The following is a 15,905-nucleotide window of genomic DNA, read 5'->3' as shown; positions in this document are numbered from 1 at the left end:
TTTCTGCTTTCAGGATTTTGACCAAACACCTGATGATGTCAAGATCCGAGCTGCATTCTCTGATGGAGTAAATACTTCCAACGCATCCATCGGTATAAGCATTACAGTATTTGTAAGCTTTATATATATATATATTAGGGGTGGAACGGTACATGTATTCGTATTGAACCGAAACGGTACGGGCGTCACGGTTCGGTGCGCGAATTTGCACGGAGAATACACGGTACAAATTAATTTAAAAAAAAAAAAAACTCTTAAATAGCGATACATTTCGCTCTATTCGCTTTTGGTGTGACTGAACGCAGCAATGAACAGGCTGCGATCAAGATTGCAATGCTGGAGTGTGTGTGTGTATGCGCGCGCGCGAGAGAGAGAGGCGCGATGAACAGTGTGTGTGTGTGTGTGCGTGTGCGAGAGAGAGAGAGAGAGAGAGAGAGAGACAGAGAGAGGCGTGCGTGCGAATCGCGCGATCGAACAGTGTGTGAGAGAGAGAGAGAGAGAGAGAGAGAGAGAGAGAGAGAGAGAGAGAGAGAGAGAGAGAGAGAGAGAGGCGCGGGCGCGAATCCCGCGATCGAACAGTGTGTGTGTGTGTGTGTGTGTGAGTGAGAGGCGCGGGCGCGAATCGCGCGATCGAACAGTGTGTGTGTGTAAGAGGCACGGGCGATCGAACAGTGGAAACATAAAAACAGACTCCGTCACTTTTTTCATACAGGACATCATTTAAACTGCTAACTGTTTACTTATATTTGTGTACACTCGCAATAAAACACTACATTGTGCTTTTGTCACACTCTAAACTCTTGTCAAACTGTAACCTACAACTGTTAACAAAAGTTTTTAATGGTAGTATTATTTTATACGGAAATCAATTATTTATAATTCAGATGAGAATAAAGTTAGGGTTAATTAAAATTAAGGAAAACAAATATATTGATCTGAAATAGCAAATTAATTTTAAATTCATTCAGGTACAATTACCAAACATATCTCATGGTCTTTTCGTCTTTTTAATAATTTAATTAATAAACTAATTATATAAAACTACTGTCAGTGCACACCGAAATCGTACCGAACCGTGACGTCTGAACCGAGGTATGAACCGAACCGTGACTTCTGTGTACCGTTCCACCCCTAATATATATATATATGTAAATTAGGGGTGTAACGGTACATGTATTCGTATTGAACCGTTTCGGTACGAGGCTTCCGGTTCGGTGCGCATGCAAACCGAACGATTCCTAGGACCATTTTTCCTGCAGACAAAATCCGCGCTGGCGCGATCGCCACAACGTTGCGCAATATCAAATGGCAAACGTAATGAAAGCGGAACGAAACTGCGTTACTCATTATGTGCTTCACGGATCGTTTATTAGTTCGGACCAGCAACATCTGTGCAGCGGGAGCCGATCTCGAAAGCGACACTGTTGCATCACAGCGCTGAGAGATCCAGTGAAGAAAACATTTGAGTTCGCCACTGAAGTAATAACATCGCTGCGAGATCTAGTGAGAAGCATTCACATTTCTCCGTTATTAACCGTAGATCTCTATTAGATCAAACAGCGCTGACGTGGACACCAGGAGAAACATTGTGCCGTGAATGAACTAGTAATACTTTACGTCCACAGACCAGCAACATTCACCATGGATTTAATATAGTAACACTAAATGTAACCAGTTTGGCTGGAATAGTGAAATGCTTTCAAGTACTTCACACATCTTTTTCCAGCACTTCCAAACTCAAATAATATATAAATAAATATATATTTAAATGTTATTTTTAATGTGATGACCAAAACATTATTTGTTCATCCTTCAAAGATGACCCCTATTTATAAACCTGAAAGTTTCAAGATGTAGGAAAACTCAGTTATTTAAAAATATTTTTTCTTTTAACAAATAGGACATTTCTCTGGCATTTCTTTCTTTTTGCTGTATCGAAAACGTACCGAACCGTGAGTTTAAAACCGAGGTACGTACCGAACCGTGATTTTTGTGTACCGTTACACCCCTAATATATATATACACAGTGGATAAATATATTAATTTTTTTTTTATACATTTGTTCCAAACTCATGTGACTTTGTCATAATTTCATAGTAACCATCCTTCAAACAGGATAAAAAGCAACTTTTTGGGTCTAAAGTCAGTTCTTGCATTCTTACATGATCCTCTTTATGTCACAGGAGATCCAGTAGACGTCTCAGCCAAACCTATTCAACCTTTTAAGCGAACTGGTTTGCTGTGCACAGCCTGTAATAAGGTCCTGCTGAAGGGACAAACAGCGTTCCAGCGCAGTGGCTCTTCTAAACTCTTCTGCTCACCTGCATGTCTCTGCAGCAGCAAGACGAAAACATGTCACTGCTGCCTTAAGTACGCTTACGACATTTCATTCAACTGTATAGTTGTATATTGCTGGAATGAATTGACTTGATGTACCTTCTTTACCTTCAGAGAGATTTGTGACCAGCATAACACTGTAATTGGCCCGGTGGACATGTCAGGGACTTTGAAGGAGTTTTGCAGTCAGAAATGCCTCAGTGCTTTAAGCTTCAAGTGCAGTGTGTGTCAGAAGACAGGAATGGTGAGTAGACTTCGACAATTCGATTCGATTTCAATTCACAAACTTGCGATTTGATATCGATTCATGGGGGTGCTCGATTATTGTATCGCTATCTGTATCCGTGTTAATGATATCGATTTTGAATGCGCGTTCGCTTTTCACTTTCGCTGTCGAATTCACGATCACACGTACTCTGTGTATAGGGAGCTGCGGCCACACATTTTACAAGATAAGATATTTGCAGATGACGCTGAGGATCTGTTACACACCAGATCTTCTGACATCGTCCTGTCGGTCATCTCTCCTTACTCTCGGGATACGTGAAATCTGATTCCTGTTGCGACTCTGCAGCTCGTGCTGTATGGAGCAGAGCAGATGCTTTCAGTTTATAATTTTAGCGTTTGTTGTCCAACTGAATTAAATGTTTTTTTTATTTCTCTAAAAAAGCAAAATAACAACGGTCCCCCGCAAGTAATGTAATCGATATTCAGCCTAACACAGTGTAACACTGGTTACACTGACTACTGCCCCAAGCCTAACAAGTTATGGTCTTCTGAGGAAAATGTAACGTTACGTGATACAAGCTGTTTTATTGACGTCTTTCCACTGATTGAGCAATAACATGAGACATGATGCATTTTGAGTTTTTACAACATACCTTCTGATGTTCCTTCATGTTTATTTTGTGCTATGACTTAATAGTAAAGAGGAAGAGATGATCAGTTCACTTTCCGCTTAAACTGAGGAACTACAGTGATCTGTCACATCACATTAAAGATCGTCAAAACGATATTTATTGTTGATTTTAAAAATGACATAATTGTGAAGTTGAGACTTGTTTCATAAGAAAAGTAGCAAAGCACAACGCTTATTGTCGTTTAGTATTTAAACATTTATTTTTCCCCACTGCAGATTGTATGTTAAATTGTACATCTGGAATTCTTCCATTTATCATTAAAAACAAAACTTTCACATTTGACTGCTTTTGCTATTTTGATATGTGCATTAAAGCTGATACATTTAGAATTATTTTATTTGAAAAATCTTATTTTGTGAAGAAAAAATACAACTATGTGATGGAAAAGTGTATTGATATTTTTTAAAGGAGCATTGCGGAAGTTCTGAAATTTCTAACCGTTACTGACACCTGTGGCCGTTAGAGAAACTGCAGCCAGTCTCATGCTCGTTCTCGGTGCGCACGCTCCTTGGCTGCACTAGATAAGGCTTCTTTTTTCTTTTCTTTTTTACTTACGAGGAGTTTCCGTGGGTATCTGGATTGTTCTGGAGGCTGGTCGCTTCTTTCCGTCCGCAGAGTCCATTTGAAACACTACTGCTAGCGATTGCCGCTGCTTACTAATGGCTGCCGTACGGATGTAAGCCCATGTAGACGAGAACGCGCATGACGTCACATTTTGTGAATTTTCACGCCAATTCGGACCCGACTCCTCCACACACACAATTGAGCCTACAGGCTGATAGAGGCAACCGTGGTGGACAGTCAAGGTGTCATTCTTTCTATTACATTATGGTTGGCTCATAAATGTACGAATGAAGACTCTATCTTAAAGATTTTTTTAAAGTAAAAACCTACACATAGCCCCTTTAACTCTGCATCATCAAAATAGGTAATATTAGGCCCTTTTTGCAAATCAGTAGAATTTTTTTCCCCCAAGATGCAGGGCTGTGATATTGTTTTGTGCCGAATCTGAAATAGACTTGATAAAGTGTAAAGGCATATTTTGTTGCTCTAATTGTATAATTAATATACTTTTTGTGGCTGAGTTTTTAAAGATCTGAAATTGTGTCATTTCTCAGACTCATAGTCATGAAGTGAACTTCATGGGCTCCATCCATAAGCTGTGCAGCGACAGCTGCTTCAACCAGTTCCGCTCCTCCAATAAGCTGAACATGAACAGCTGTGTGAACTGTGGTGGATACTGCTATGGCACAGACAGTCAGTGTCCGTCTCTGCGGATAGAGGACAGAGTTTTGAAGTTCTGCAAACAAAACTGCCTCCTAGCCTTTAAACAGGTAACTGCAAGGGAACAGTAATAGGACTCATTAAGCTAGTGCCCCTATTATGATTTTTTTCGAATATCACCTTTCATGCAGTGTGTAATATAGCTGTTTGTGATTTGTAAAAGGTCTGCAGAGTTTTAAAGGTCAAAGGGCACGACAAATAAAGTTATTGTCTCCTAAAATCCACATCGCTGCACTTCAAAAGGTTGAAGACTCTAGCTGAAATTAATATGGAAAAACCGACGCCATCGTTACTGTTTGTATCAAGTGCTGAGGAAGCCTCTGGAGCTGAAATTCAGATACAGTAATGGGTGTTTTGTTTCCAACACGCACTGTAAGCAGCACATCAACAAACTTGTCCGATCAATCAGAGGAGAGAAAAGAGGTGATGTTCAAAGTATATTATGAGAAAATTAAAGTGTTTTTTGACCTTTGATGCATGTAAACCTATTGCAGGAGACCTCCAAAACAAAATAAGAAACCTTTAAAATTGCATAATAGGGGCACTTTAACAGTGAATTATAAGTGTAAATAAATAAATTGGATAAACTCATCTTCACTTATAGAGGAGTCTGAAACTTGTCACCTGCAAAATGTGTCACACCCTGCGCCCGGCTGCAGATGCGGTGGACAGTCCCAACTCAGTGGGCGTCAGGGAGCTTTTCTGCTCCGCTTCCTGTGTCACAGCGAGTAAAGGCCAGACCAGTTCGTCAGGTACCATGAACATATATTTACCACAACTCTGTGCGATTAAAAATGGTATCTGTGCATTCCAAAAATTAGAGTCAGAGCATAAATACTGATAATTTCTTTAAGATATTAGCCAATACCTACAATACCATTAAAAGTTTGAGGCTGGTAAGATTTTTTTTAATCTTTTTGAAAGAAGTCTCTTATGCTAAACAAAGCTGCATTTATTTAATCAGAAATACAGGGAAAACAGTAATATTACAATTTCATGTAACTGTTTTCTATTTTTATATTATTAAAATGCAATTTATTCCTGTGATCAAAGCTGAATTTTTAGCATCATTACTCCAGTTTTCAGCGTCACATGATCCTTCAGAAATCATTCTAATATGATGATTTGCTGCTCAAGAAATATTTGTAATTATTATGAATGCTGAAAACAATGAAAAATGTGATAATTTATTTTAAGGATTTTTTGATGAATAAAAATTTAAAAAGAACTGCATATCTTGAAATAGAAATCTTGTAAAATAAATGTCTTAACTGTCACTTGATCCATGTAATGCTTTTTTGCAGAGTAAAATAATTTCTTTAAAAAAAAAAAATCGAATTGACCCCCAAATTTTATGTGTATAAAATTAAGTGCAATATAGTGTATGGGAGTATATTTAAGATTTTTATGAAATGTCAACTCCATAAGAACTAGAACTAATTTGCTCACCCTCAAATCGTTTCAAACCTGTATCATTTTCTTTTTTCCGTGGAACACAACAGAAGATATTTTGACAAAACATTGGACCCCATTGACTTTTTTTATTGTGTAGAGCTATAAACAAACAATACTTGAACATTTTTTCAAAATATCTTCTTTTGTGTTCCACAGAAAAAGAGAAGGTCATACAGTTTTGGAATGACTTGAGGGTGAGTAAACGATGACAGAATTTAAATTTTTGTATGAACTGTCCTTTAAATAAAGATAAATACATGACAGTATAGATGGTCACCCAGGCATCATAAAATCCATTGTTTAATTAGTTAAGTTTATATACCGTTAGTGCATGTTTTTATATACATTTTATTTAGATAAAAAAATGAAGTACATTTTTATAAATTATATTTTAATGCCATTAACGCATTTATTCAATTTGACATACACAATTGTTGTTGTTTTTTCTGTGTGGTGTTTGACAAAATGTCATTCTCTGGATGCAAACAAGGTATTCCAGTGGAATGCAACAACTGCAAGCTGAAACTAGTACCTCAGTACCACATAGCCATGTTTGATGGATCCGTTCAGAACTTCTGCTCTTTTTCCTGTGTTCTAGCATATAAGGTATAGTACCATTATATCTGACACTGACATTTCTTCATAGTATTATAGGAATCGTACATGTTGAACGATTTGAATGATATTAGTTTGTGTTTATCTTGGTTTTGTTTGGTTCAGGAATCCTCCAGTAAGACCAAACCTAACAACCAGGTGAACATGGCAACATCTACAACCAACACCACATCTACCCCAAAACCTGCTGCTCCCAAACCTGCTTCATCAGAGTCCAGCTCATCAGCAGAGGCTAGCGCTCCCAGTGGTCCGGTGCAGACAGTCACCAAGATCCCCTGCTATCAGTGTCTGAACTCATTCTTCCACAGACCAGAACTGCTGGAGTTCAAGGTACTCCTGTTCACTGCTACCGGACCCACTTGTTTTATTGGGTCAATTATAAAACTTGGTTTTAAAGGGGTCATGACATGAGAAATAAAATTTGCCTTGATCTTTTGACATATAAGAGCTCTTTGTACCATTAAAACATCATAGCTTAGTGTCCTCTTCATTATAAACAAAGCATTTATTTAATCAAGCTCCAAAAATGGCTTGTTTGATATTGTGGGATCTGTGACAAATACATTTGTATATCACTGCCTCCAGAGCAAGACATCGACGAATAGATGTACATCATAGCACCGTAGGCCCCGCCCACTGGCTGACATTTCACACTGGATGTAGAATAGAATATAGAATAAAATAGAACCCATTATAATCACTGAATACAGTAAATGGATCCACGTTCAGTTTTTGACGCACGCGTTCCAGATCACGTCAGAGTTCAGAGCTTTTTTGGACCTGACAGCAGCTGCATCAATGAAGTAAATGATTTCACTATGCTTTGTCTGTAAATGACTTAAATGGTTTTATATGGATAATGTTTTTAAAACACTTACTGGCCGTTGATACTGTTTCCTGTGCAATGACTTTAGTGGTTCATAACAGTGGTTGTTTACTGACAAGCCTTAAAGGAGCCGCTGCTTAAAATGGATCAGTTCAGGGTCAGAAAGAAGGTAGAAAATACGTTTTTCCACATATTGTTTTCTCATAAAGTTCATCTCATTACCCCTTGAAAATGGTTTTATTTTTGTTCCTGTTTTTATTATTATTAACCAAACTATAGTATTATTTTCAAGAGAAACTATACAGCTACTTTAATTTAGGACATTTAAAAGTACTTAGACAAAATAGAACCAACCAAACTATTGGTTGTCGACTTAAACCTCTTTTTTTTTTCCTTTTTTTTCTGGTCTTTCAGAGGAAAATGTATGCTTTCTGTGATAATGCTTGTATTGAGGAGTTCAGAAGGATCAACAGTGCAGTGGCTCGCTGTGAAAACTGCAAGCTCAATAAAACTCTGAAAATAGTGAGGAGGATAAACAAGGTTGACCGTTCTTTCTGCAATGAGAGTAAGCTAAAGCATTATTAAGATCTTATTATTTTATTGTTTGGAAATGTTTTTTTTTTTTTACAAATGTGGCTTGTCAGTTTGTGTATGTGGATTTATTTATTTCTGTACAGGATGCAAGTCACTCTTTGAGAATAACCTGTTCAAGCGGTGGGGGAAGAAACACTGTCGCAACTGCTTCTACTGTGACAGCTCCTCGAAGACTGTGGTGACGGAGGTCTTTGATGGCAAGCAAGAGGAGTTCTGTGGGAAAGATTGCTTGTCAAAATATAGTTCATTAACCCGTCAGGTAATATATATTAATTTGTTACTTTTGTTTCATTAGTTATTTGTTTTAGTTATTTAAATCTATCTAAAAGATTTAAGTTGTTGTTCATCTAACTTATGTAGTTATTTAGGCCCTGTTTACACCTGGTATAAAGATGTCTTTTGATCGATTGGATCACAACAAGTAGACGAGGGAGACACATAACCGTTTTTACCTGGTCTTTATGTCTGTCTCTTCTGTCCACTTTCAACCACTTCTGTCCTGATTTCTTTGAGGGGAGGGTCTATGGATGGGTAAATGGATGTTTTTTTTTCTTCAGATCTTTCGATCTAATGGACTAAATAAGCTTGTAATTTACATATGAACGTGCCAGGAGACGACGGAAAACCATAAAGATAGCATCATCTTTCATTTGTGTTTTGACAGACGCCAGACCGTGGTAAACAATGGTGTGAGAACTTTGTGCTTGGTACGCTTTTCATCTTCAAACCAATCTTAGACTGGATTAAAACATTGTCGGCTGAGGATCTGTCTAGCGCGCTTCCCACAATGTTTACCCATTAGGTCAGTAGGCTAGGTGGCCTTTTGTGGTTGTTCGAACGCATTCGACCACATGAGCTACTTCCTCTGGAAGTGGTCAAAAGTGGACAAGCTCAAAACATTTTAGACCCTGTTTACACCTGTATTTAGCGTCGTCCACTTGTGATCCGATCAACCAAAATGCATCTTAATACCAGATGTAAACGGGACCTTAGTTTAGTTTGTAGTTATTTATTTTGTTTATTTGCTTAGTAATTTACTTCTTGACTTAGTTGTTAGTTATTTTAAGTTAAATTAGTTATATAGTTTAGTTATGTAGTTATTTAGTTGTTTAGTTATGCATATAGTTAGAAAAAAGGCCATGAAGAGGTCACATATTGTTCCATACTAAGTTCCATTTTTCTGCAACATTAGACTTGAGACATTATGCAAACAATGTGGCTTCTAAAAAAAGTAACATTAAGTGTTCCTGCTGCACAATTTTGACAGGAAATAAAGTGCTCCATGTGCAGGCAGGCCAAGAAAACGACAGAGACCGAGAAATGGCTGGGTGAGATAAAGCATTTCTGCAGCCTGCGGTGCCTGATGTTCTTTTGCAGTCTGCAGGGTGTCACTGGAGCCGTCATCAAAGCTACAAGCCAATCGCAAGCCACACAGAGTATGTTCTCTTTTATATTAACTTAGATTACTTAGATATTTGGGTCGGTCTGCTTTTCTCTCACTGCTTTTATTTTTTCCATTTTTGGTTCATTCTGTAGATTCTGTAATTGGCTGGGGGTCAGTGTGATAAATCCTAAATGTTTCACTTTCACTCAGCCTGGAGTCCTGTGATGTCACTCTCTCCACAGGTGCGAATCCAGTAACCTCTGCAGTCCCTCAAAGTACTAAAGCGGGTACACCGGTCATTGCCAGTGTTGTTTCACTTTCAAATGCGTCTAACAAACAGCCAGGTGTTCACAGAAACACAGATCCGAAAGGTGATTTAACCACAGGAGCATTAACCATTTAAACTGAACTGAACACTTATACATAATGCATAAGACTGAGATGAATTGTTTCTTGCTCAAATCACTCACATTTAACCCGTTGTTTCCTCAGGTTCTGTTCCAGCTGCTGTTACTGTGAAAGTTACAGAACATGTGAGTTTGTCTGGAAAAATCTGTATTTACACCCACAGTCTTAAACATGAGATTTTCTATAACTCATTTTTGTTGAGAGCAGAATCTGAATTTAGACTGTTCCAATTGTTATTTTTATTTCAGCTAATTTTTTCAATGATTTGAAAAATTTGCTGTGAACAGATCTTTTGTTCTTTGCTCTGCTCACAGAAACATGCTGTGAAAGCTCCTGTCTCATCATCCCAAATCCGGAAGAACAAGGACTTGCCATATAAATCCATAAGCAAAAACAAAGCCACATCCTGTAAACCCCACATGACTGATGCTGAGACACAAATAGGTATTAACCAGCTGCGTGACAGTAACTACTCTCTATTTTAGCAGCCTTATTCTGGACAAATCTTCCACGTTTGTTTTCCCTTTTTATTTAACAAAATATATGTTGCCACACCTGTTGCGTATGTCGACGTCTCTTTTGTCCTGCAGATGAAAAGCCTAAAGTGATAGTGCTGCCTGTGCCGGTGCCAGTCTTTGTGCCAGTTCCCATGCATCTCTACACCCAATACATTCCACAGTCTGTAGGGCTTCCACTTCCGGTACATCTACTCTCTACCCTTCCTCGTCCTCACTTTAAGTCAAAATTATTTTCTTTAGGAACAGCATGTCACAGATGTTAAAGCCTGGAATATTCATTTAAGCATGTTAAAAGTAGATATGTTAACAGTTGCCTCTGTGGCTCAATGTAGTTTTTAGGGCTGCTCCCTAATAGTCGACTAAATGTTCGTCGACGAGAAGAGGCTTAATCAACCAAATTGTATTTAGTCCGTTAGTAGCAGAAAAAAAACTCCACAGGAACTGGCAAAGTCACACACTCCGTGATGCACAGATCGTTAACACGGCTGACGCATGTGGGAATTATGTCGGGCAGGAAATTCAAATGTCGTCTAACATTCAACAACCTCAAACGTGGCTTATTTTACATGTTAGTAGCCTAATGTTAGCAACTTTACATGCCTGCCACTCTAATGTTAATGTTAAGTTAGATAACTGTACTTAGGCAAATATACAAGTGTTCGCGATGAGTGTGGAAGCTAATGTAGTACTCCCCTTACTGCATAATGTTTAACTTAATATTCAATTCTCTCTATATGTGCATCCACTATACTGGGGAGATGAGTCTGCAGCACTGACTCTAGTTTATTAGTAAATTATTAAAATGCTCAGACAGTCTTTGTTTTTTTCTCATTTATAATCATTACTTTTTCTGATGCGCTGCGACAAGCTTTATGCATGCGCTTAAGTGCTTAATTTATATTTGAATGCCTCATTTTTATGGTTTAGTATTTCTCTGTAATGTAGAACAATGTTAGCAATGTTGCATATAATATTCTTTCTCAGTCCTGAAACTCAAACCATTTTCTGATGTCAGAAACAGCCCCCTGGTTTATATTTATGTAGTTAAATTAATATCATAAACATGACTGAGACTAGTGGACGAATGGCTTCAATGAACTTGTCGATTATAAAAAAACACTTTATTCAGGGGCAGCCCTAGTAGCTTTGTAGTCCGATGATGTAAATGTGCCTCTATTTCTCTTTGCAGATTCCAGTGCCCTTGTTCTTCCCCACGACTCTGGACAGCGCTGAGCACATTGTAAAGACCATTCAGGAAATCAAAGAGAAGATCCCAGATGACCCTTTGGAGGCTGAACTCCTCATGATGGCGGAGATGGTGGCTGAGGATACAGAGAGGGAGAAAGGCATCATGTCTAGTGGTATGTAATGGAAAATTTCAAAAGGTTATGGTTTTTTTAGGCACTGTACTAAATCTGCAAATGTACATTTGTTTTGGTCACATCCGTATCTTTTGAAGCTTCTTGTTTTGTTACACAGATCAGACTGGTAACATTATGGAGGACCTCGATTTTGAAGCCCTATCCAGCAATCTGAGTTGGGAGGAGGACTCGGTGTCTTCTGCTCAGACATGGGATCAACCTCCAGAGCCTGAAAGACCTCCTCCATCCAGATCTGCCACACTGATCTCCGTCTCTACCTCAGCAGAAGAGCCCCAGATGGACCTGGAGGCGGATTACCCAGTTGGTAAGAGCTTCTACTGGGATTAACTCTTTCCCTGCCAGAGTATTTATTTTTAAGTTGCCAGCCAGCGCCAGCAATGCCCCCTACTGCGTAACAGTGAAAACACATATTGCTGGAATAAGTTGTCAATGGACCCTTTTCAAATTTCCGGGGTTCTCAGAAGTGGAAGTCGTCATAGTTGGTAATGTTGTGTACATGGTAATGTAACGCAATAGTTACAAATGTATATACAAATGTTACAGATGTTGAGAACTGTGGAAACGTGTCATCACAGTCTGTGAAAAGGGTCCATGGTGGGGAAGCGTTTGGCATAAATTATGGACGATCTCGTCAATTGCCGAGAAAGAGTCAAAGGTCCAAACCCGCAAACACAATCCAAGTTGTTTGTTTTCTTCCATCCATATTTTATCCTTTCACATTTCAGAAAGCATTGAACTTCTCAGAGAGCAAACACAAAAAGACACTGATTCTGGCAAACGAAGATCTCGCAAGAGAGGAAACGACGGCTTCCCTCAGAAGAAAAAGGTAAGAACAGCTAAAGCAGCATTATCCCTCACCTCCATCAAAACTCTAACATATAGGACCCTATGATTTTCGCTATGCGGAAAATGCGAATGGAATATAGTGGAATTTACTGTATAATGCAGAATGTTGAGTGAATAAATCAAAAGTAGGGCTGTACAATTAATCAAACCACAATATGAGCTACTGTCTGAATATTAAATGGCAAAAAGACTGTTATTGAAATATGAAGTCTGCATATTCTATTGGTCTCTGTGTGACATTGACCGTGTTTGAAATAAAAATGGACAGCCATTCTGTGTTCCCTCACGACCTTCTCAATGACAAACTAATAAATCCAATTATGAATCTCGACTATATTGTTTTGATATGTGTTTTTTAAATAAATGCACTACAGCAACCTCTGTGCTATAATACAAAGGTTTTTTTGTTGTTTTAATAGAAAACCGTTAACATTATTTGGAATTATTGGAATTGATATTAGGAAAATAAACCCTGCGTATGAGTTGATTTGTGCTTGGGCGAAAGTGCAATAATTCTGATGAAATGTAAAAAGAATAAAGTCTTTTAATCACTTTTGTGCGAAATCACGATTATCAGTTTAACCATTAACGTGCAGCCCCTAACCATTTACATTGTGGAAAGCTGAAAGTCTGATTATTATGTGTTTTGTTGGCATGTAGGGTCGTAAATGTGCATCAGCGCTTCCAAAAAGCCTCTCCAAACTGCAACATGAGTACGGCGTCAATGCCTGGAAGGACTGGGTGTGCTGGAGGAACGCCCAACCCAACTTGGAGACTCCCAAATATGCCTGTAAGTTTCAGTTTGGGGATCAAATGTTGGGTATAAAGCAAACTAATTTCTACAATTCAGAAGCAATACTGGACCACATCACCTTGACTGAAATTATTAAATAAATTTACTTGGGAGACAGACTTTGTGCCATTTACGCATTAAACATGTCCTCTTCATCATCCATAGCACATTCTATGACAATAAAGGAGGACCTGTTGAAGTGTTGCACGGCTGAACTGAGCTACGGCCTCTGCAAGTTCATCTCTGAAGTCCGTCGACCCAACGGAGAGAAGTACAGCCCTGACAGCGTCTTTTACCTCTGCTTGGGCATCCAGCAGGTGAAACGAGAAGAAATCACACAAACTCAACACATTCAGTCATGTTGTATTTAGTTTAATTGGCTCTCGTCGATTATGTTTACAGTTCCTGTTTGAGAACAATCGGATGGAGAACATCTTCTCGGATCTCTTCTACACCAAATTCTGCCATGAAATGTCCAACATTCTTAAAGGATGGAAACCAACTATTTTGCCCACTGGTGAGTATTTTCAGAAACTGACACGAGACTGGCTTGTTTCTCTGTTGTGCTACAAACGCCTGTGTGTGTTTGTGCAGGTTACGTTCATTCTCGTGTGGAGGAGGAGTATCTGTGGGACTGTAAGCAGCTGGGAGCGTTTTCACCCGGCGTGCTGCTCAACACGTTGCTCTATTTCTTCACCAAGTTCTTCAACTACAAGACAGTGGAGCAGCACCGTCGCCTCTCTTTCGCTAATGTCAAACGCTACTCTCGGGGTCCAGCCAACAGCAAAGTATCCTACCTACGTTTCTACCCCCCGAAAGAGGACGGTCAGTGGTCTGTCATATGTTTTATAGTGTTTATTTGTTGTTGTTGTTGTTAATTGTTGCTACTTATACATTTTATCCAATTTAGATGGCGTCCCTGTAAAGAAAAGGAAAAAGGAAGATGAACGGCAAAGAGTGCTAAAGATACGGCAGAATTCAGACAATCCTCTCCGCTGTCCTGTCAAGCTATACGAGTTCTATCTCTCAAAATGGTATGTCAGCTGTTTGTTTAAAGTCAGCATGAAACAGAAGTTACAATAGTCTTTTCTTCCCTATTGTGACGTATATCTGAGTGAAACGGCTTCTCGGATGAAAACAAAATGTTGGCTGGGAATTTATTTCGTCCTTTGGGAATTGATTGAATCATTGGAGGTTTGCTAACTAAATGGAGGCAGATTTACAGTCAGTTGTGGAGGATATTTAGTCCCACTCTCTGCTGAGACACGTCATGATTATGAATGCACATTAATTTAAAAAAAAGAATGATATGGATTATCATAATAAACACTGCAGCATTCTGTAAAAAGAAAAAAAAGAATTTTGGGGGACACAACTCAACTCAACTTTTATCGTGCTTATTGATCTTTGAAACGTTACAGAGCGTTAACATTCACAAACAGCTATATAACACACTGCATGAAAGGTCATTTCTGAAAAGCATAATAGGGGCACTTTAATCAATTGAGTCATGGTGTATTTGGTTGTCATACTATCTGTTGTTTCTTCCAGTTCACCAGGCATAAGACATCATGCGACCAAATTCTACCTGAGCCCTGAGCGCTCCTGTGTACCCAGCAGTCCTACGTGGTTTACAGCCACCTCGCTGAGTGATGAGGCTCTGGACAGCATGCTCACACGTATCCTTACTGTCAGAGAACTGCACATGGAGACGGACAAAACACCCTCTGAGACCGATTCAGACACTGACTCAGACTTCTGAACGTTTTAATACAGGAAAACTGAGAAAACCTGAACACATGACTGACTGTAGTTCTGAATGCTGGAAAACAAGTGGTTTGTCATTGTGCATCCTTGTAACTACAAGAAGATTGAAAATGGAAATCACACAGTTCCTGCGAGTCGCCGCCTTTGTACTATATTTACACTAAACACTAAAGACATTGACAGCATCATTCCAAAAACAGATTTTGAAGTTGTTGTTCTTCATTGCAAACCATGTTGGTCCATATAGATTGGAATGTTCCTGCAATTTACTGTGGATAACTCCTTGTTTTTGTTTTGTTTTGTTTTTATTATAAAAATTAAACTGATTCTCCAAGCCTTTCATCTTTATTTTCTTGAGAGATACAGAAACCAACTCTTTTCACTTCCATTTTGCACATTAACACATGGTGCATACACACACACACACACACACACTCAACTTAATTCACTTTTCCCAGCCTCAGATTGCGTGGTCAAGCACATCAATGATATAAATGTTGTAAAAGAAGTTTTGTTTGTCACAGCGCCCTGCTGGTGATTTTAGAAATAATTTTATTTATTTATAACTGCACAATTTCTCATGTGACCATATATTTAGAAAAAATGAAAAGATACAGCTGCCTGTGATCAAGCAAAGCAATGACCTTGAGAAAAATGACCATATTTTTTGTTGTATATAACGGTTTCTTGCCATTTTATACATGGCAGGGCACATATTTTTTGCCAAAGCAAATACATCCAAGTGAAAAAATTAATAAGGTCTTAAATTAATATTA

General features: G+C 38.6%; 1 protein-coding gene across 3 annotated transcripts in view; it reads left to right on the top strand.

Moving 5' to 3' along the window:
• Window positions 1-15,435, top strand: part of zmym4.2 (zinc finger MYM-type containing 4, tandem duplicate 2) — a 36,340-nt gene extending 20,905 nt beyond the window's left edge. For all 3 annotated transcript variants that reach the window (XM_056249705.1, XM_056249703.1, XM_056249704.1), the window contains exons 6-28: window positions 14-92; window positions 2,184-2,370; window positions 2,452-2,581; window positions 4,376-4,591; window positions 5,146-5,293; window positions 6,487-6,602; window positions 6,717-6,941; window positions 7,852-8,002; window positions 8,115-8,290; window positions 9,299-9,467; window positions 9,658-9,786; window positions 9,908-9,948; window positions 10,138-10,267; window positions 10,414-10,523; window positions 11,531-11,702; window positions 11,821-12,027; window positions 12,449-12,549; window positions 13,230-13,359; window positions 13,528-13,679; window positions 13,765-13,879; window positions 13,957-14,187; window positions 14,273-14,396; window positions 14,914-15,435. In XM_056249705.1, the coding sequence (XP_056105680.1) occupies window positions 14-92; window positions 2,184-2,370; window positions 2,452-2,581; window positions 4,376-4,591; window positions 5,146-5,293; window positions 6,487-6,602; window positions 6,717-6,941; window positions 7,852-8,002; window positions 8,115-8,290; window positions 9,299-9,467; window positions 9,658-9,786; window positions 9,908-9,948; window positions 10,138-10,267; window positions 10,414-10,523; window positions 11,531-11,702; window positions 11,821-12,027; window positions 12,449-12,549; window positions 13,230-13,359; window positions 13,528-13,679; window positions 13,765-13,879; window positions 13,957-14,187; window positions 14,273-14,396; window positions 14,914-15,124 (3,450 nt within the window). In that variant the 3' untranslated portion in view covers window positions 15,125-15,435. The remainder of the gene's footprint in view (window positions 1-13; window positions 93-2,183; window positions 2,371-2,451; window positions 2,582-4,375; window positions 4,592-5,145; window positions 5,294-6,486; window positions 6,603-6,716; window positions 6,942-7,851; window positions 8,003-8,114; window positions 8,291-9,298; window positions 9,468-9,657; window positions 9,787-9,907; window positions 9,949-10,137; window positions 10,268-10,413; window positions 10,524-11,530; window positions 11,703-11,820; window positions 12,028-12,448; window positions 12,550-13,229; window positions 13,360-13,527; window positions 13,680-13,764; window positions 13,880-13,956; window positions 14,188-14,272; window positions 14,397-14,913) is intronic.
• The last annotated feature ends 470 nt before the right edge of the window (window positions 15,436-15,905 follow it).

This window comes from Rhinichthys klamathensis, unplaced genomic scaffold, assembly GCF_029890125.1.
Source record: "Rhinichthys klamathensis goyatoka isolate OS25496 unplaced genomic scaffold, OSU_Roscu_1.1 h1tg000060l_1, whole genome shotgun sequence".
NCBI classification, from domain to species: Eukaryota; Metazoa; Chordata; class Actinopteri; order Cypriniformes; family Leuciscidae; genus Rhinichthys; species Rhinichthys klamathensis.
This window is presented reverse-complemented; position numbering and strand designations above follow the sequence as displayed.